At 37.9% G+C, this 21,068-nt stretch overlaps 2 protein-coding genes across 2 annotated transcripts in view; both read right to left on the bottom strand.

The window, feature by feature from the left end:
* The window catches only part of MRPS6 (mitochondrial ribosomal protein S6), a 63,629-nt gene that overhangs the window by 27,863 nt on the left and 14,698 nt on the right, over window positions 1–21,068 (bottom strand). The window lies entirely within an intron of this gene.
* SLC5A3 (solute carrier family 5 member 3) lies at window positions 2,183–13,736 on the bottom strand. The gene has a single exon (XM_048214867.2). The coding sequence runs from the start codon at window positions 13,397–13,399 to the stop codon at window positions 11,243–11,245; it is 2,157 nt and encodes a 718-aa protein (XP_048070824.1). The 5' UTR covers window positions 13,400–13,736; the 3' UTR covers window positions 2,183–11,242.

Below are 21,068 nucleotides of genomic sequence, written 5' to 3'. Positions count from 1 at the left end.
GAGGGCTCAATATGGGAGAAACTGGAATAAACATAGCAGGAGGAGAAAACGGTATCTTCAGAGATAAGAAGATACGGCATTCATGGGGCGCCTGGGTGGCACAGCGGTTAAGCGTCTGCCTTCGGCTCAGGGCGTGATCCCGGCGTTATGGGATCGAGCCCCACATCAGGCTCCTCCGCTATGAGCCTGCTTCTTCCTCTCCCACTCCCCCTGCTTGTGTTCCCTCTCTCGCTGGCTGTCTCTATCTCTGTCGAATAAATAAATAAAATCTTTAAAAAAAAAAAAAAAAGATATGGTATTCATGAAATAAGAGACTATAAAAAAGAAAGATTCAGGGAACAAAGGAGCACTGAAAAATTAAGCATCTGAGAAATTCTTTTTCAACAGAAAGCTTGGAAGGTAAAGTTTAGAAACATCCTTAGAGCAAAACGTCAAAGATAATTAAGAAAATTAAAAAACAAAAGACTGTATGAAATTAACTGGACCAATACATGTGGTCCAAGAGTTGAACAAAAGGGGCTCCAGAAAGGAGAAAACGGAGAATCATCATCCTAGAAATGAAAGACATGGGACTGCCGAATTGAAAGAGCCCCCGAGGGCCAGGACAATGAATGAAAAACTTTCAAGGCATATAATGAAATTTCAGAGCACTGAGATTAGAAGCTAGAAAAAAAATGGTCTTATGCTTACAAATCTCTGAAGAAAAATACTTTCCAATCTATAATTCCATATTCAGCAAAACTTTTAAAGATATTTATTGACATGCAAAAACTTTAAATTCTAAGGATTTGTAGAATTGGAAAAAGAAATGAGTTAATGTGTCATAATTACCTGATTTCTTGCAGTTGGAGAAGTGTGATACACAGAATGGGAGAAAGCTAAAAAGAACCCTCTAGTGCTCTTTTAGAATTGGGAGGCATTGGTAGGTCTGTACGAATTTCCTACCTACGTATACTGAAAAGAGCCAGGAAGAATTGCCATGTTTACCCCTGTAAGAATGAGCACACACAGACCTTGGTTTCTAAATCCCATTCCCTACTTAAATGCCTGATTCCGACGGGAGCAGGGAAAGCACAAGATAACCATGAAAACACCTCACTGTTTTAGGAAATAAGGAAGTGTGCGTGTGATGGAAATGTGTCATAAGGGACACAGAAACTGGCCTGCAGAGTGTCACTGGCTAAATCTGGAAACATTTGAGCAAAATAATGACAGTAATGGATTATAACCCAGTAAATGAAATCATACTGATAAATAAACGGAAAAGAGGGAAACTAATTTCAGTATAGCAAAACAAAACAAAAACAAAAACTATCACTGTTTTGCATCATCATAGCAGTAACTTTGCTCAGGCAAGAACTACCTATGGATGCTGAAATCAGGGGTTCAAGCTCGATGAGGAATAAGATATTTATATAATCTCCAATTATTTCCCCACAAATTAATGAGCAGAAAGACAATCAGTAACTTGACAGTGGAGAAACCTGGCAGACACTATCTTAAGTATCAAAATTAGTGTGAACAATAATGGGACCACACATCACACACCTCCCGATATGAAGCTCTGAGGACATATTACTGCTTATGCCGTATTCCCACCAAAAATGCATAGTATGAATCTAATCTAATAAGAAAAAAACCCAGCTTGAGTAGGGGTGTTCACCAAATGGCCTCTAAACTTCAATAATGTCAGTACCATGAAAGACCAAAAAAACTGAGGAACTGGGGAGAGACATAAAACCCGAACTTAAAAAAAAAAAAAATGCTAGAAAAGGATACTGGAACAGCAAAATTTGAATTGAAACTTCAAATTAAAATATTGTGTCACTGTTACTTTTCAGATTTGGTAATTATATTGTGATTTTATGAGTGACTGTCTCGGTCTTAAATATACTCCAAGTACTTAAGGAGTAGAGGGGAATGGTGTCTCCAACTTCACACTCAAAAGGTTCAGAAAAGCGTGTATGATTAAGAGAGAATGACAAAGCAAATGTGGCAAATGAACTGGATGAAAAGGATTCTGGAATTCTTCATACTATTCTCACAATTTTCGTGTAATTTGAAATTATTTCAAAATAGAAGTGAAAAGAGAAAAGGCAGTAAAGGACAAGCTCTCCAACTCTAGCACAGAACCCTGTAAATTTGAGGGCAGACGTGTTCATACTGAAAATACTCAGTCACAGAAATGTAAATTTTTCATTTTATTCAAAGTTGGTACAGAAGTGCTAATAACATTTCCATAAAATAATTACTATACTTCAGTTACAGGACAAGATACCACAGAAAGGAATATACTTTGCAAGAAATGTAGGTTCATCTGAAGTTTCCAAATACTTTTGAAGGCTAATGCAGCAGCCGGCAAAATAACACACAGCACACAAAGAACAGTGTATTCTACAGAGTCAGTAATGAAGACTGACAGCTCTTTAGCAGATCTGTTTCATTGTTTTTCCATTTTTCAACAATAACACTTTTAAAAAACACATTAAACCAAGATCATACATGTCTACAATTTTAAAAATCAGATTGTATACAGTAGGTTAGAGTAATAGTCAAGTTAGAATTGTCATGTATGGTTAACAATCCTAAATCTACAATTTCAATTGTATTCCTTTCAATACGGAAATAACCTGGTTTATACCAAATTCTACTTTCTGCTTGCAACTAAAACATTGTACAATGTGAAGATAGACCCCATCAATCAAACCTTAAAAAAACAAAACAAAACTGTGGACAATAAAGGGTACACTGGAAATCAGTTTACAATTCCAAAAACTCACCAATAACTCAACGGCTTCATTTATAATCACATTTGGTCTACAATGCATAACTGACGAAATGATACATGTACACGATACACACCCCCAGTGCACAGACTGGTCTCTTACAGAAAATATGAACAAAGCAGAATGGGGAGGACACTGGGAAAAACAATTTTCAACGAAGACATCTCTTTAAAATGCAATACTTACGTATCAAAAGTACTAGATAAAAGCAGCAGTACTCTGCTGACATTTGGCTTAAAAATAAAGAAATGAATGAAGCGATTTCACAGGATATTAGAAAAGGAATTGGTTTTCTTCTTGAAGAAGACTACTAACTTTTGCACAGCAACTATTTTTGATATCCACCTTATCAAAAAAAAAAAGCACTGAGAAGCATAACGTAGTTCATATGTGATTGCCAACATAGGTCTGGGCAACAGAAAATGGGATGTCCAAGCAAAGAATGGGTAGATCCCTGCTGTATTTCTGAACTCTGTTGGCAATCTATAAACCGAAGCAATATTGGTGGGGAAAGCAGGGAACAGATTCCATATCATCATCTGACATTAATGTAATATGTCATTATTAACAAAAATAAAGCTTTTGCATTTTAACAACGCCACAGAACAGTCCATGAGCAAAAAAGACTTGTTGATCTGTTTTTGCCACTCAAAAGTTAGAGATCTCAAAGTGAAATTAGAAAATTCTAATTATACATATTTACACTGCTAGGACGACTTTCACCTAGACTAATTAAAGCAATTTTCCATGGAATTATAAATGATATTTTGCCAAAGGAATCTTCAAAAGCATTAAGTTCTTACAAAGGACTTTAAATTTAAAAACAACATTTAAAAGGTACAGACGCATACTATATAAGACTAACAGGTTGTAACTGCTTTGCCTTATCACACATTGCTAAGCCAAAGACGTTCCTCAAAACTTTCTTTTTTTTCCTGCATTTCTGGCACTTCTCTGCCCTCATCCCCCCAAACCTGAGGTTTTACATTCTAAAATACTGAGGGAACACTTTTTTTGCTAGAGGATCGATCTCTCCCTCAAGGTGTTCTGGTTAACCCTTCTAAAACATGTGGTATTAGTCTACACGCGCTTTAATCTTCATCCCGTGTACTACCAGAGTTGACCAAGTCTTTCCTTAAGAAGATAAATACACAAAATAGAGAAGAGTGGGAACAAAGGTAGTCACTTCTCTCCCATTCTGAGAGTACAGCTTTTGACCTATGGGCAAAATCCAAGACAAAGACTATTTATTCATTCTTGATAAACTGGGACTATTCAGGTAAAGATAGCAAGCGGTAAGACAAGGGCAATACGGAGTGCAAGAAAATATTTCTTCACACATTCTGATTTCATCTAATCTAACCATGAAGCGGGGAATGGGACAGGTAGAAGAATCCTTTAGACTCTCATTACCATGGTGAAAAGCAAAGTAGCTCATTTGGCAGATATGTCTCAGATTTAGTTTGATGCTCAGAACACTTAGGTCAAATTCTGTATTAAAATGAAGTGCAGTAAAGCACATGAAAAAATAAAGATACGTTCACCTCTTACAAACCTACACAAAGATTAAAGACAAGTAGTATTTGCCCTGTTAAAATGTGAAATTTCTCCATGTTTTCAGGGAACTACTGATAGCAGGTAAAATTTCCTAAAGATTCAAGATAAAAAAATAACACCAATGGCTCTACAGCTTAAAGCAAAAGTTTGTCAAACTCTTCTACCCACCAAAAACCTACAAGTCTGTCCCTGTTTTGGTTCCAGATTGTAGGAAAGAACCCAGAGACCCCATTTTTGCTAGTAACCCCCAAATATAATTGCAACATTCTTAATAGCTGTCTTTTCTCCCTCTACCAAAGTAGCACAAATTTACTCAGATTATTACACTGAATCACTTATCATTTAGGACCACAACTCAGGATACCCCATTGTCCAGGGCTTTGAATACTGTGGTCCTCCACAACTCCCGAGACAAACACCTGGTGGGCTGTACAACTGGCACTTGTGGGATACTGAGAAATACTGTTAGTCTTGTGCTTTCTACATGTGGAGATACACACCTGCATGAACCTGATTTGTGCTTTCTATGGACTTTTACTTTAAGCTTTTTACCTATCATGGAATGTGAAACTGTTGTCACATGTATGTTCTCAGATATGCCTATCAAACCTACACTGGAAAAACAATAGTTAAAATATACTCACAGAATTAATAAGTAACCTTATAGTTTTAATTAAGGATATAAAACAAATATAGATGAATAAATACCATTTAAACTGCAACAGGAATTAGAGCTACCTGGTTTCCTTGAACCTAAACAAAGGCTGCATATAAAGTATGTAAATATAAATGTGTTTTTTTTATTTCCTTGACTAGTTGTAACAAAATTTAAAAAGAGAAATTGTAACAAATAAGTATATTCTACCAAGAAAGGGAAATGTGTAAACTAGCAGAGTCAATATTGGCAACCGGAAGGCACTAATCAAAACACATAAATTTCAGAAGCTGATTATATTACCAAATACCCTATATATTGGCCTTTGCCAATTTGGGATTTCAATAACAGTAATGAGCTTAATTTCAGTTTTCAACTATTATAACCAAAAAGTGAGTTATTAAGGAACATTCATTCCACTTACAGAAGTCTAGGCTACAATGATATATTGAAAAATTATCCAGACTAGTTTGTCCAAAGGCAATAAAAAAAGTAAACACTCCTTCCTCCAGCAGCACTGGGGTACAAGGTGAATTTACCAAGATAAATATAAATCTCCAGTAAGGTTGTGGTTATCTACTGTCAACTTGTGCTGTTGCGGAAATCACTGAAATATCTATTTTCCTTATTGATAGAGTTCGCAGACTGTAAACCATCTCAAACTTGGGGTAGAAGGAGAGGACAGAGTGGCTTCGTTATCTCATGGGCGACAATTATGATAGAGTGCTTTTCTGAGAGCAAAGCCACTGCTCCTACACGAAGGAAAATCTGAGAGCACTGTGCTTTTGCCCTGTCTTGCTCTTCATTTGCTTATTTGTTCTAGCACCCCTCTCTTTAAACATAGTATGAATCCAGGTAACCAAACCACACTGCAAAGTCATTACATAAAGTAAGGTTATTGGTTGAAAATCAACAGCTTCAGATTATGGTCCTCCCCTAAAAAGTAAAGTGAAATCAGTAATGATACAGATATATCAAACCTTTTTTGTTTATTTCTCAGTAAGACAATATATCCATGGTTAAGGCTGTTAGTTACCAGATAAATGGGGCACTTAACCCTAAACAAAAAACTAAATCCTATCTTTTATAAAGGATTTGAGATGGAAAACAGAAACATAAATTACATCAATTTTCACAACATTCCTTTAAAGGTGAATCAGTAGTTTAAAGCTTTATTCCCAGCACTAGAAAGAAGTTTTAATAAACATATTTATAGAACTCCATGAATAATGGTGTGGGACTCAGTGCTGGCAAAGCCTACAAGTAGTTTGAACCTAAGCTAAATTCAATTCTAGGAGTGAAAGAAGTTGAATACCTAGTCTTCCAATAGAGGGGAGTGTTTGATAAAAAGCATACGAAATTAAGAGAAGTGACCTTAATGGAGGAAAAGGGGTTTGCAGCCCTGAGTTAAGCCAACCAAGTCTAACCAAGTGTAGTAATCAAAGCTTCTTATATAATCCAGCTTCATACCTAACTAGTACAAAAGGGCTTCTCGATATGCCAACTGACTAGTTTCAACTTTTTACCCTTAAGTACTGCAAGAACAAGGCTTTCTGACATCAAAACAAACTCCATTCCTCTCTGCATTGTGATACAACCATTTCAAAGGGACTGGTATGAATTTTAACTGTTGCTGCCTCCCTAATTTTTGAAGAAAAGAGTTTTCAGAATACAATAATGATGAATTACTAGGGCTTTTATTGTTAGTGAACATTAGTCTGAGAAAACCATTCTTGAGAAGTTAACAGCTTAAGCTAATAGAAATTTAGTGTATTTAAACACAACTATAGTTAATGAGTCATTATTTGGATCCAAGTCTTCAAAACTGGGGCAAAGCGTCACTTTTGCATATCATAGCAGTAAGCCTGAATGTGAATTAAGCTGATAAAAGATCAAAATAGGAATTTGAGAAGTGTTAAAAGAAAGAACAGGTGAAGAATTAAAGCAATGTGAGGGAAGACAAATAGAGGGAAAGACCAGTCTCTCTGAATGGTATGTGGCTATACACACAAATAGGAATATACCCTATTTGTAAAGTATGCTCAAGCTAATGTCAACATCCAATGTCTGAATGCAATGTAACACTTCGTTAATGAGAAATCTTATGAATACAAGCCTAAAAGCATTTTTTCTATTAAAGTATCACTATCAAATATCAGTCCTTTTAATCTCAAATATGTTTAAAAACTCCTACTTCACAATATTTAACATCAAACCAAGGTTTAACAGGCTGGATCTTTTTCATTGGTATCCTAATCTATGTGGGGAAAGGCTTCAATGAGCCAATAGCCAAGTTGCTTCTAGTTCTAAAAGTCACTGAACAGAATTCTACGTCTGCACATTTTATAAGCTAATGTTTGCCCTTTGCCTAACTTGTTAAGTTTGTATCACCCAGGTATTTCTCAGCATCTCATTTAATAGTTTTTCTGACTTCTTAGGAAAATTTTGTCCTGGCAAGTCTCTGTGGTCACATAACGTAACAGGATTGGTCTACATACATCTCTCAGTCCAAAACTGGGGAATGGTGGTGAGGTGTCACTACTCCATACCCACGTGGTCCTTTCCAGCCATCATACCTCAGATGAAAACACCACAGCGGAGTAAAAAATGTAAGGAAAGTAAGTAAGCCAAATACTGCCAAGTGGGAACACTGACGTAGGTCTAAGCCTTTTAACAACATAGCCAGTCTGTAGGACTGGTAAAGAATGAGAATAACCCATAGGCTGCACTAAATGATATCTGAAGAGAGAGGGGAAGATCCATGCACCCTGTAAGTACAGGGAAGAAACCAATGGACTGAGAAATGGAGACACTTAAGAGACTCTCAGTGCCCTGGACAAGACTTTTCAGTACCCCCACTCCCAATTAGCCTTGGGTTAAAGGACTGATTGACAACCTCCTCATCAATTCTTAAAATGTGAAGTTTCACATGTGATAGTTCTCTGCTAATTACTTGATGAGCTAATAAGAACTATGACCCTGGCCAGCCTCTTTGTGCAAAAAGACAATGGATCCTTTCAGCCAACTGAAAAGGAAGACTTGGAGAGGAGATCTGCTGAATATAGGCCAAAGGACACAGTACCACCACTATTGCTTGACGCTTCCCTTACCTAAAGATAAGAGTGTGATAACCTCACCAGGAAAAGAACGGCTGTGGAAAAAGATTGGCTCAGCTATTTCAAAAGCCACTTACTATCTTGGGGCAAAAGGACATAATATTTTTGGAGCCAGTAATTCTTCTGAATGCCGGAGCATAAGCTCTGCTCATCAGATCTTAAGACTGAGATTGCTTGAAAGGACAAAAATCTAAGAACTGGGGATACCATTAACAACAGATCAGACAGTATTTTTCTCTACCTTTGAAGACCAGGTAACTATTTTAGTCAGTATCACTCTCTTTCAATTCTGAACCTTAGCTTGAGCCAATATCAAAATATATACATATCAATGTCTACAGATGAAATGTCATTTAGGACCCATTCTGTTAGTGTAAAGTATGAACATTTTGCTAGCTTAACACAGACCAGGTATCACTCCATGAACAATCATTCTAACAAAACATACTGAACAATAGTCCCCTGAATGAAGCTGCAATCGGCAATTCACATACTTATTCAAGCACATTATCTACTAGTGGAAAGCAAGAAGAAGGGCAAGCTTCAGGGACTTCAGTCTTAACAGAGTGATGTTTATACTGGCTAGAATAAACATCCTAATGGATATGCTAATAGTCATTCCTTATTTACAGACATTAGTACTCTAAACTTGACCTACTGCTATATACACACAAACAGACACAAGATGATGTATTTCATGTATCGTACTAAGACAGCAGCAAAGAGAAGGGGGGGATCGTAATACTCCAAACTATTAGGACTCAACATTAAATAAAGGGGAAAAAACTCACATAAACACCACCTATTAATTTATGCTGTAAGAAGAAGGGGTAAGAAGGCTGCCCAGCAATGTGTGAATCCTCTTTGCTGAGTTACACAGCAATGTGTTCAAAGTCAAAGAAAATTTTAATTCCTACAACTTAATGCCAATTTGAAAAATCTAAGGTTCTATTATTTTCCCAAAGACCAAAAGGTTGTCTCAAAGGAAAAACAGTCCCTTTGAGAAAAGAAGAGGACAAACCATAAGCCCAGCTTTGGCTACATGGTTTTTCTGTTCTTCCCAATAGACTTTTTATAACCTGGGACATGTCACAGCCACAGCCTCATCCATACAAGAAAAGGATGGTCCCTATTTATTTGGCCCCCAGCTTATAAACCGTAAGAATGAAATTGAGAAAAAAATTCTACAAGGCACTCTAAGCTCTCAGAAATCATGCTATTCATTCATGAATTATTTTTTCATCTACAGATTCAGTTCATCAGAAAGCCTCCTGGAGACGGGAAGACATTATGCTACCTGATAATTTCTAAAATCAACTTTGGACTAATCAAGTCCATCATAATGAAACTCGTTTATAGAATACAAAAAATTTAAAGTCATTAGGACTGAGTTTTGATTCAAAATCTACAAAAGTATCTAAAAAAGTAATACTTTTCCCTAAAGAATACAAGCTTAATAAAATCATGCAATTTAAAAAGTATCAGAGATTACAGGAAAGTCAAAGAAAGTAGATACATAATTAGTTTCCTTCATATGTCATGGAGGAAAAAGGACCATGTTGAGCACACAGACACAGAACTTCGTAATCTGTAGAGCTTTTCTCTAATATCTTTTGTATCCTGTCCTCAAGAAGGGGAATCAGCCTGTGAAAAAGATTCCCATCCATGAGGGTTACAACACAGTGCCATGCCATGTGAAGACAGAGGGTCCTAGAAGCACACAAGTCGTAGGATATCCTCCACAAGACATACTACTAAACCCAGAAGTTCTTATCATGACACCTCTTTAACATGCTATCCACTCTACAGAAAGACGTATTATACTGACAATCTACCAATGGCAAAGCATGCACTCAGTTTTCTGTTACTGATGCCCAGTTTGCACTGGAACCTCCTCATGCTCTAAGTCAATGTAACTTTTTTAAAAATATAGAGGCGTGTACAGATGGCAAGTCTTTCAAAAAAAAAAAAAAAGTAAATCAGAAAAAAAAAAGCTTATAGGATACAATATGATCTCAGAATTATATTTTCCCTTCAGAAGTTCAACTTCAATGTATCATGATCTCATCAAGCAGGGCAACCCAGAACAAAGGCAGTGACAATTTTCTTCAAATTTCTGGACATATCTTCCAACTGAATCCACTTGGAAAAGTGTGTGGCTAATGAAAAATGTTACCAAATGACAAGAACAAAGAACAAAGCTAGAGAATTAGTGGAGTATGAGTAGTCACCTGTTTAGCCTAAGCTGATCAAACACTGCTTGAGGACTGCTAATTCCCAAACTATATAAACAACCTTAACTTGGTCAATGAATTTGGGGATCATCAGCAATGTTTGCTTCATTTTCTCCCCTAATCGTCTGACAATACAATCATGACATAACTTTTTATCAAGACAGAGTTGGTGGTCATTTGAGTATGATTCACTTAAACTTCAGTCAAAGTAGAAAACAAAGAAAAAAAGGAACTGGAACAAACTTTTTACCAACATTCCATATATTGGTGGTGCAAGAACAGCTACAGGAAAACATTCTTCTTCCTTTCTCTTGGCAATCAGAATTCACACAGGCTCACGCTAGCAAAATGAACCTGGCCAACAAACTAACTTGTCCTGACACAAGGACCCCACAAGCACATCAGTTAGGTTTTCAGTACACAACTGATTACACAATGTCTACGACTTCAGTTTTAAATGGTAGTAGGGATTACAGAGACAGAGAAAAAACTTTGAAATGAGCAAGTCTTCTACTTCAGGAGAAGAAGGCCTACCAAGATTTGGCAGTGCAGACAGTATACCTTATTCATCATAATGTTAGCCTATGTTCTGCTCTACACGTTCTAGGAGAATAATTGGTCTCTCCTTACTTTGGTATGGACAATTTTAAACCACATTTGCACAATTCAGTCCGTTAAACAAGTTTTACTTCATTTAGGTTGAAAATTTACTTTCATCCATCTCTGGGAAAATAAAGTCTTGCAAATAGATGATTTTCTGCTAAGTAAAATTTGGCTAAAACCTATAGCGTAAACAATGCCTGAGAGATGCAACAGTTACATAAGTTTTGTTTTTGTTTTTTTCCAAAGACCAGTATTTTCTTAAGTTAGTGTCTCATCATATCCTTAAAAAGTTCATAAGGAGAAATAAACAAACATGAAAATTCCAAGTGAACACACAGCAAAAAGTCCAATATTCAGTATTAGTTTAACTTGTGGAGGCTCTTCCAACATTTGTAAACAAACAGCCTCCTCCTCCATCAGGTCTCTGAGACTCCTCTTGCTGAGGCTCTTACTTTTAAAGCCACAGAACCAATCTATGAACTTCCAGTACCGGCCTCCATCCTCTGTTTCCTTCTTTCTCTCCTTCTCACCCATAAGAGCTGCTTGCCCATTGGAATAAGCATCTACTGGTGTTTCTGCCTCTGAATGCCCTAATGAAGCCACTGGATTGCCCTCTTCTCTGCAGGTCACCAACAGATTAACATCTTCCGGCTGAAGGCCCTTGATGCTATCTTCAGATTTCCCATTGGGAATGATGTGGTTGATGGCCTCACTGTTCTCACTGCACCTCAGAATGCTCTTCTCTTGCATTTTGTATGGTTCATCTTTCGGGGAGCAGCTTTCCTTCACCACCAGGCTCTTCTTAGACCAAAAGGTGGTGGTACGAATCTGTTCCTTTGTGGGAGGTGGTGTGAGAAGGCTAACAATTACAGTAATGAGTCCTGTAACCCAAAACAATGCTGTGGCCACATACATGTAATGGATGTCTTTGATGAAGCCTGGCCTGTTATCGGGTTGGTCACATTCTGGGGCACGGTATGCAAAGGCCAGTGTCAAACGGACTGCTCCAAGAACAAAGCCAGCCATTCCACCATAGAAAGCCCCTTGCTCATTGCAGCGCTTCCAGAAAATTGCCAGAAGGAACAGGGCCGCAACTGGGGGTGTCAGGTAATCTGCTACCTCCTGAATATAAAGGTACATCTGGCCTCCTTGCATCTCCACGATGATTGGCACCCATGCAATGCTGATCACCACCATAAAAGCCACAAATATCCTCCCCACAATCATTAGTTCCCGGGAGCTTGCGCTCCTGCGGATGAGTTTGTACACATCGAGGGTGAATATGGTACTGGCACTGTTAAAGATAGAGTCCAAGTCGCTCATCAGAGCTGCAATCATCACTGCCATCATTAAGCCACGGAGACCCACGGGAACCAGCTTCATCACCAGGCGTGGGTAAGCAATATTAGAGCACCCAGCTCTGCTTCCACATACTTGCATGCAGTGCTCTGGGTTGATGCAAGCTATATCATCAGCAAACAGTATCCTGGAAATCATTCCTGGGACAACTATGATAAACATTGGCAGAAGCTTCAAGAAGCCAGCCATAAGAGTAGAGCCTTTGGCATGAGCAATGTTTTTAGCTGCTAAGACTCTCTGCACGATGACTTGGTCAGCACACCAGTACCATACTGAAGCTGGGGTCTGCCCAAGAACAAATCCAGGCCAAGGAACATCTTCATCTGTTGGATTCCGCAACATTTTCAGTGCATCTTTCTTAGGGTGAACATTACAAGAATTTGTGTTGGAAAGGTTGTATGTCAACAAGATGGAAGTAACATTGGGTGAGGCCAACATGTACCTTCTCTTAACTTCCTCAAACCCGCCAATCTCCATCATGCTAATAATCATAAGTGTGAGTGCCCCAACGATCATAAGCAGAGCCTGGAGAGTGTCTGTGTAGATCACTGCAACAAGGCCTCCGGTGACAGTCAGCAAAGCAGTCATGCCAATGAGCAGGATGACAGACACATAGAGGTTCCAACCCAAAGACTCCTGGATAAAGAGGGCACCCGAATACAGATCCACTGAGAGCTTGGTGAAGATATAGAGAATCAGAGACAAGGCTGCGAAATAGACCTGAATCCTATGGCCACCAAATCGCTTGGACAAGTATTCAGGCATGGTGTATACCCCTGACCGGATGTAAATCGGGATGAAAACCCATCCCAGAAGTTGCAAAAGCAGTAAGGCATTGAATTCCCATGCGCCCACTGCAAATCCACTTGCAGCTCCAGATCCTGCCAGCCCAATGAAGTGCTCACTCCCAATATTGCTCACAAACAGAGAGGCACCAATTGCTACCCAGGTCATAGAGCGCCCCGCCAGGAAGTATCCACTCACGGTGCTTCTATTAGATTTCCACATGGCAAAAAAACCAATGCACATGACCAGGATAAAATACAGGGCCACTATGGCAATGTCTGCTGTCTCCAGTACAGCCCTCATTTTGGTAACTTTGTGACTCAAAGTGTCCAATGACAGAAGTGTCCGACTTTTATGTACTCATTAGTAACCCCAGCCAAGTCTGTAAACCATACGTGAACTGGACTACACAGAGCAACACAGGAGGTCAAAGTCTTTGTCCTTTGGTTTGCTGTCTTGATGGTGGTGGTTGTGATAAACTTTGAAGGAGACAGTTTAAATTTTCCTCCGCTTCTTAATTGGGATTGAGAACTTAGCTCGTACTCTTAATCCACTCTCCACAAGACCATCAGCATTTACTCAGGTGCTGGAGGAGAAATTCTGAGTTGCAGCTAAGTTAGTGAAGCCTACTGTACCAACCCTGCAAGGCAGCAAAGACAAAAGACAAAGATTGAATTAGAGGAGGGTCTCACCAAGGGATGAGGAAACTTTCAGTCTAGCAAAAACGGCGCAATAAGACATTCTTTATTATAAGAAAAAAAATTTTTTTTAATATACTTCAGTTCCACAGGAAAAAGAAATCTAAACTAGCACATCGGGTACTTAAAGTCATGAGAATATTTATCATTTGAACTAAGAACAAAAATTCATTGACCTCATAACTAAGTGACCTAACTTCTCTAGCACCTAAGTACTGCCTACCATGACATTGCCCTTTTTTTGTCTTGCTGTGGTTGTCTCAGATTGGAACAGACACCAAGATCTTAAAGCACCTTAAGGGAAAAGGTCAGGGGAAAAAGCTCTAATTATTCATAAGGGCACCAGAATGAATCTTCAAATGTTATGAATCCTGAATAACGCACCTTATAGCCAGGTAGGGGCCTGAATGGAACAGGCAGGTAGACGCAACTCCGTGTTATCATCTACCCCCAAATGCAAATCAAGCATCAGTCAACACGAATTTATTATTATAAAATTTTCCTAAATTCCTACTGCAAATGTGTATGTGATAGTTATCGTACAGTAACAGAGAAATCGTGAGAGGACTCCTGCCCTAAAGGAAAACAAGACATTCCACAGACAAAAAAAAAAAAAAAAAAAAAAAACAAAAAAAACAAACTAGGATCACACAACTTATAAAACCCTAAAATTTTATTATTTCTCCTAGCTAGAAGGAAGACATCAGAAGATTTTTGAAAAACGTTCAAAAAGGTAATTTCCTTCCCTTCCTTTTCATCAGGCAATAATTCCAAGAAAATCTCTGAGAGGATAAAGGCACAGCGACACAAAGTTTGATTTTGTTGAGTAGGTTTTCCTTTTAATAATGCTTTCCTGTTGAAAGGTATAGAAAGCAAGGAGAGTAGGAAGGAGAACAAAATTTCTGAAAGACTGAAAAACAATGTATCATATCTTCCAAACCTCAATGAAACAAACATTGATCAACCATTAAATAACAAGTTATCTTCAATTAGATCAGTCAGATATTTTTCAGTCCTGGATTAAGGAAAAAAATCACTCTGCAAAACAGACATTTAAATCCATCTAAAATCAAGTTTATGAATCTGATGGTTTTCTCCTGAAAGAGACAAATTCTAAATCTACAAAGTTAATTATAATTGTAGCTGAGAGATCAACATGAAGAACATTTTGTTATCCATCCTAATGCCTGCCGCACATCGATTTCTATTGCGAGTTTTCCTTTTGTGGTAAAGCAACCTCAAAATGAAATGGTTTTCTATACTGGACAAGGTAGATGCTTTTTGATGAATCTACACATTTTCCTTTAAAAATCAGTAAGAAACTTAAGACCTATAAATGATACTAAAGCTACTGCTTTCCAGAACTGTTCAAAACAGACCACAGAATTAAAAAAAAAAAAAAACACAAAAAACAAAAAACTTTCAAAAACACACCTCTCACTGACCAGGAAAGGCACTGGAAATAATGGCTAAAGATAAACATTCTACTGAATTTGGTTATTAGGTCTAATTCGTAATGCAGCCTAGATGGAAATGTCTTAAACCCATCTTTATGCCTTTTCACAGCACTATAATAATTATACTAAGAAAATGGATTACTATCCTTCCTCCTAGGAGCCAGTGTCACTAATGACTGACATGAATAAAACTCCCACACACAACAGCATCAAATACACTAACAGTTGGGATTTGTATCACTTCATACTTGCCAAATCTTGAAAGCTGGTCATATTTCTGTGACCACTTTCCCACCCCAAAAACTTTCTAAAGAAACACTTGGACACTATCTAGAAGGATCACCTAAATTTTTAATAAAATATGTCCAGATGACTAATAAACATTAACTACTTAAAAGGTGCCTTTAATGTTTCAGTAAAACAGGCAGGTCCTTAATTACAAAGAAAATAGCTGTTCCATTTGTGAAATCCTGCCTTGGACAAAGCTCCCCACCATTCATCATCGAAGCCACTTGTTCCAGCTTACACAGAAAAGCCTAACTTCCCGGGCAGAACAGTCTTTCAGGTGCTGCTCTTCTCAATGGCAGCAGCTGACCAACCATGTGTTTCCCCCAAGAAGGGACAAACAAAACCCTCGGTGTTTCTGCTGGGAGGGGAGGAGGGGGAAGGTACACACTGCAGCAGCCCCTGCCAGCAGCTTGTTTGTTCAGAGAACCAAGGGCTCAGAAACAGAACGAGCAAGCACCTTCTTCAATCACTGGTAAGCACTGCTAACATCAGTGACATTGTTCTTCTTGTCAAATATGATCTATACAAGTCTAATCTCTGAGCCATATTCTGTTCCTGAAGTTCAGACTGGTCTAACCCCTAACTTCTCTAGAACAGCAGGTAAGCTAGAGAGAAAAAAACATCCTGCCCACAGCAGAGGTAGCAGGGAGCAGCCAAGCACCAGCTCAAGGCTGACTTTTCTCAATTCTGTCTGCCTATGCTTCCTCAGACCATTCGGAAGCCACTGCTGACAGTCCCCATCTCACTGGATACCATACCAGTCTGTGGGCAGGTTTAAGATTTTTCCAATTTAAACAAAAAACATCCAGAGACCAGCACCTGGTAAAGACTGGAAAAGGGAAAACAAACAAAACCAAAAATAGGTCAATTTAGTTATAGCGAGATATAAAATACTGTAATACAATGCAGCTAAATTTCACATTCTAGTCATGAACAGATTGTCACAGCCTTGAACTTTACTCTGTTAGGAGATAAGTTATGCATTCCTTAAAAATGGTTCCAAATAAAATATACAATATAAATTCTGCATATTTTTTCTTTCCTTTAAATAAGTAAATATTTCTAGAACAAAAATACAATGAACACTAAGCAGAATTCCTTTATTTTCAGAAAAAATATACATGGAAAACTTTTTCATCAGCTAAAATGAAACTTTTATGTTTTTATATTACTAGGACTAAGCTGCTGCACAAGTCAGGTAAATCCTGTTAAGGGAGAAATATGAGACAAATAATAAAATAGATACAGGAATGATAAAATACATGGGTTGGTTCCTTGATAGTACATTTTTAAGAAAACAAGTATTTCTATAATAAGAGTATTATTTGTGGAACGTGTAAAGTTGTCCCCTAGTGGTGATGGGCAGTATAATAAATTTTGCCAAATCTCAAAACATAAGGGCATTCACTATGAAACAGAGCAGAAGTCCCCAATCCCCCAAAGGAGAGAGCTTCCTTCTCATAAAGTGTTTTGTTGACAGTTTTGCACAAAATTAGACTACAGTTTTGGTATTGTTTCATGCACCTAGATGAATTAAATTACAACTGAAGATTTAATCCAAATAAAGAAGTATACCTAAGTATTTGCTGTGTTTGAACTAGAAAGAGGAAAATAGGTAACACCAAATTAAATCAGCTATTAACCCCCCTTTAGGTAATATAATCAAAATATAATTAGTTATAATAATCAAATCCAACTTCTCTTTTCTATTATCTAGGGTGACCATATAATTTATCTTCCAAACTAGGAAATTATTCTGGGACAATCTGTAAAATCCAGGACATATAGTCACTCTAAAAAGAGAGTCACTGTCATAAAAACCCAACTGAGAACAAGAAAAACAATCCCTAAAGCCATCAGGGCTCCAAGTCATAACAAATTCAATCAGGCAAGGGGACTAACAAAGGGTAGAAAAGTGACATGAAAAGTAACTAAACAACAATCTTTTTAGCTTTAGAGTCACTTTAAAAACCACACACTCAAAGGACAATCAAACAGGCCAGCCCAGCACTGTCAATTGTAGGCTTGCCAGATCTTGCTTCTATTCTGATCCAATGAAAAATGTTCACTGTACCAGCTATTAACTTAAGGATTATGGAACACATGGACACCTTTGCAAACTTACACATATGGGTGGCATGATCAAGAAAGCAGACAAGCTTTGAAGGGCTGGAGACCAAAGTTGTTACTTCCAAAATGCAGGATCTAAGCAATAACAATCTACGAGCCTCAACGGTCCCATCTGTAAAATGAAATCATCATCTGGCTACTAATGGTTTAGTAAAGAATAACTGACATACAGAAAACACGTAAGACTGCCCAGTGCAACGAGCAGGTACTCAGCAAATGTTGCTTTACCTTCGACAACTTGTACGGACTAAAAGTTATGATATCAGCTCCTTTCAAATTAAACTGTCAGCTACATGCCAGATATATTACGTTCCTCACAAAAGTTACTTAGAGATAAAAGAAGTAGATAAAATATTAAATATTCAGTTCCCTCACAAATAGTTTAAAGAGGCTCTCAACCATCTCATGAACAATTAGCTCCTATTTACATCACTTCAAGTAAAATAAAAAAAAAACACCCTAAATTTATACAAAATTCTACTTATGGACTTTTCATACACATTTTCACTTTTTGTCCTCTTGATTCAAGGTTCAATAAAGCAAATTCCACTAGCAGGGTAGATTAATGGTGCATGGTACAGAATATGTATGTATAGATATGTATAAGACCTTCCTCAATCCATTGTTACTTTAAAAATGTAGAAATGGATATTGGTAGCAGTTTATCAGTGACACTTAAAAGCAAAATGAGGATTTCTAATACAACTCATATGAATTCCAGCCAGTTCTAAACTATAAGTGGAGCTAAAGTAACACTACATGTAATCATGATACGACAGTCCCTAAAACATGTAAGGAGTTTGCTCTTAAAACTTTTTGGCAAAACATTTCTATTATACCTACAACCTCAGCTATTCAAATTTCTAAAAGTACGTAAGAAATGCATGAAACCCTGATTGAACTCAAATGGCGTTTAAACCATATTCTGGGGATTTCTACTCCCAGTGTCTCATCACAGGGGTGGGAGGCAAGGCAGAGTGGGCAGGGATTTGAGCCTCCCTCCAGCAGCCCTCCACCAACCAGACCAGCTCTACTTTTAGCGAAGTATAGGGGAGATGGTTTAGGAGAATGGTTTCCCATGTAAGTAAACCATTTCTTCAAATAAAATTTTACTCACCTAAAAAAAATCATACACTAGTACTAGATTTATCATTTCATCCACATACACACATCCCTCAAGACACATTCATTTTATCCTGCTTCTATCAATATAGAAGTCTGGCTCACAATGTTCTGTGGTTTGGTTTTTGTTTTAAGTCTCAGAGAATGAAAACCGTTTGGGTATGGGGACAACTTTCAAACTATCACTGGTTTCAACTTTAATGTGGGTTATACCAGATCATGTACATGGAACAAACTCCAATAACGTTTTTGAGAGAAATGAAAATATGAGCAGAGAGACTAGCAGTGCCTATGTTTGCTTATAGGTTGGTTGTCAAGGATGAGCGAGTTATAAATGATGGAGATTAAAAAAAAAAACCTGACACTTACTGCCCTAAGTCCTAACACCTTACAGATACTGAACCCAGAGTGCCGTGTGTACTCCTCACAGCAATCATGGGACAAGTACGGTTACTACGATCGTTTTATAGATGAGAAAACAGAAACCAAGGAAGCAGCGTAACTTGCCCCAGGACAGTTATCTGTATTTACATCAGCATCTACACTCACATCTATGGGTCTACATGGTTTCTGCCCTTGTAATAATCACTAGGCAATACGACCTTCAATGACAGGAACACATCTTTACTAATAGATAAAAACATAAACAACATCAATTAATAAAAGATCATTCCGTATCATCCATGTTTAAAAATCTGTGCTTGTAGAGAAAATACCAGATTTATTTTTATATATATATATATATATATATATATATATATATATATATATATATATATATATATATATATATATAAAACAAACACAAAATAAACTACAACAGCACACGGGATAAAATTCAACTGAAGTATTTATGTATGGTCATTCATAAATAGATATATGTAAGGAGAAACTGAAGAGAATCAAAACAAAAAGAAGTCCCAGGCACAGGCTTCTTAAATAAGTAAACAAATAGAGCTGAAAAACCCTGATGAGTCAGCTGTAAGACTAGGGCTTATCCTGGTTCTCACCAACCAGACCCAAGGCTTGAGCCTTCATTCTCTGCCGTGTTAATCAGCTCCTTCACCAGAGGAGGAAAAAATCAGATCTGGTGCTTCTACACCTAACTGTTACCAAGGGCTATCTGAATCCACCCGAGCCGGTCTTCCTTCACTTGCTAACTCCTCTACCCTCAAGACATTAGGTTAAAAGAATCAGCAATGTATGATCTACAGATCAAAGAGTTCTCATAGCAAAATCTATGGACCGTGGCTCTTACTCAATAAAGTGTTTGTGACCACCTACCGTTGCTGGGGAATGTGAGTAACTTGGCTCATATCCCTTAAAGCTGTCTCGCTCCCAGTCCTCCCCATCTCAAGGAAAGGCCACTCCGTCCTCACTATTGCTCAAGTTCTAGCATATCAGTAGTATCAGTCATCCCTGACTCCTTGCTCACTGTCTCTATCAAGCCACACACAATCAATCCATTAGTCTGCTGGATCTACCTCAAAAAATGTATCTAGAATTGGGCCACTTGTCATTTCAACCGCTAGAACTCTGGTCCAAATCACCATCCCATCTAGTTAACCAACTGCCCTCACCTCTTAACTTATCTGCAAGCTTTGGCTCTTGGCCCACTGCAGGGTATTAATCAACACAGCAAGCAGTTACTCTTTTATTAATAATTCACAACACACCAAACCCACCTCTGGGCCTTGACATTTGCCGCTCCCTACGCAAGGTACGGACACTCAGCACTCCTAGATTTTCACAAAACTTGCTCCCCTCTCATTTACATCTTTGCTCAAAAGTTACTCCCCTAACCATCTCAGCCCTTTATTCTGCTTTATTTTTTTTAATTTATTTACTTTATTTTAAAAAGTAATCTCTACACCCAACGTGAGGCTTAAACTCACAACCCCGAGATCAAGAGTTGGATGGATGCTCTACCAACTGAGCCAGCCAGGGGCCCCATTCTGCTTTATTTTTTTCCCCGTAGCACTCAATACCTTCTTTTTGTTTGTTTGTTTTGTTTGTTTTTTTTTCACTCAATACCTTCTAACATATATAGAACTTGTTTACGTTTATTGTTTCCTCACTACAAAATGTAACCTCCATTAGGCCAGAGATTGTCCGTGCTGTTCAGTCATGTGATCTGTGTCTAGAAGTCTGGCACACAGTGTAAGCAAGTATTTGTTAAATAAAATGTTAATGATGAAGTACCCAACCGAGAGTGTTAAACTTTCAATATCCTACACAATCCTCAAGAGCAGGGGTTTTTTTTTAAGCAGTAAGGGA

This window comes from Ursus arctos, unplaced genomic scaffold (assembly GCF_023065955.2).
Source record: "Ursus arctos isolate Adak ecotype North America unplaced genomic scaffold, UrsArc2.0 scaffold_4, whole genome shotgun sequence".
In the NCBI taxonomy this organism is placed as follows: Eukaryota; Metazoa; Chordata; class Mammalia; order Carnivora; family Ursidae; genus Ursus; species Ursus arctos.
Note: the sequence above shows the minus strand (reverse complement) of the source record. Positions and strands in the feature narration are given on the sequence as shown.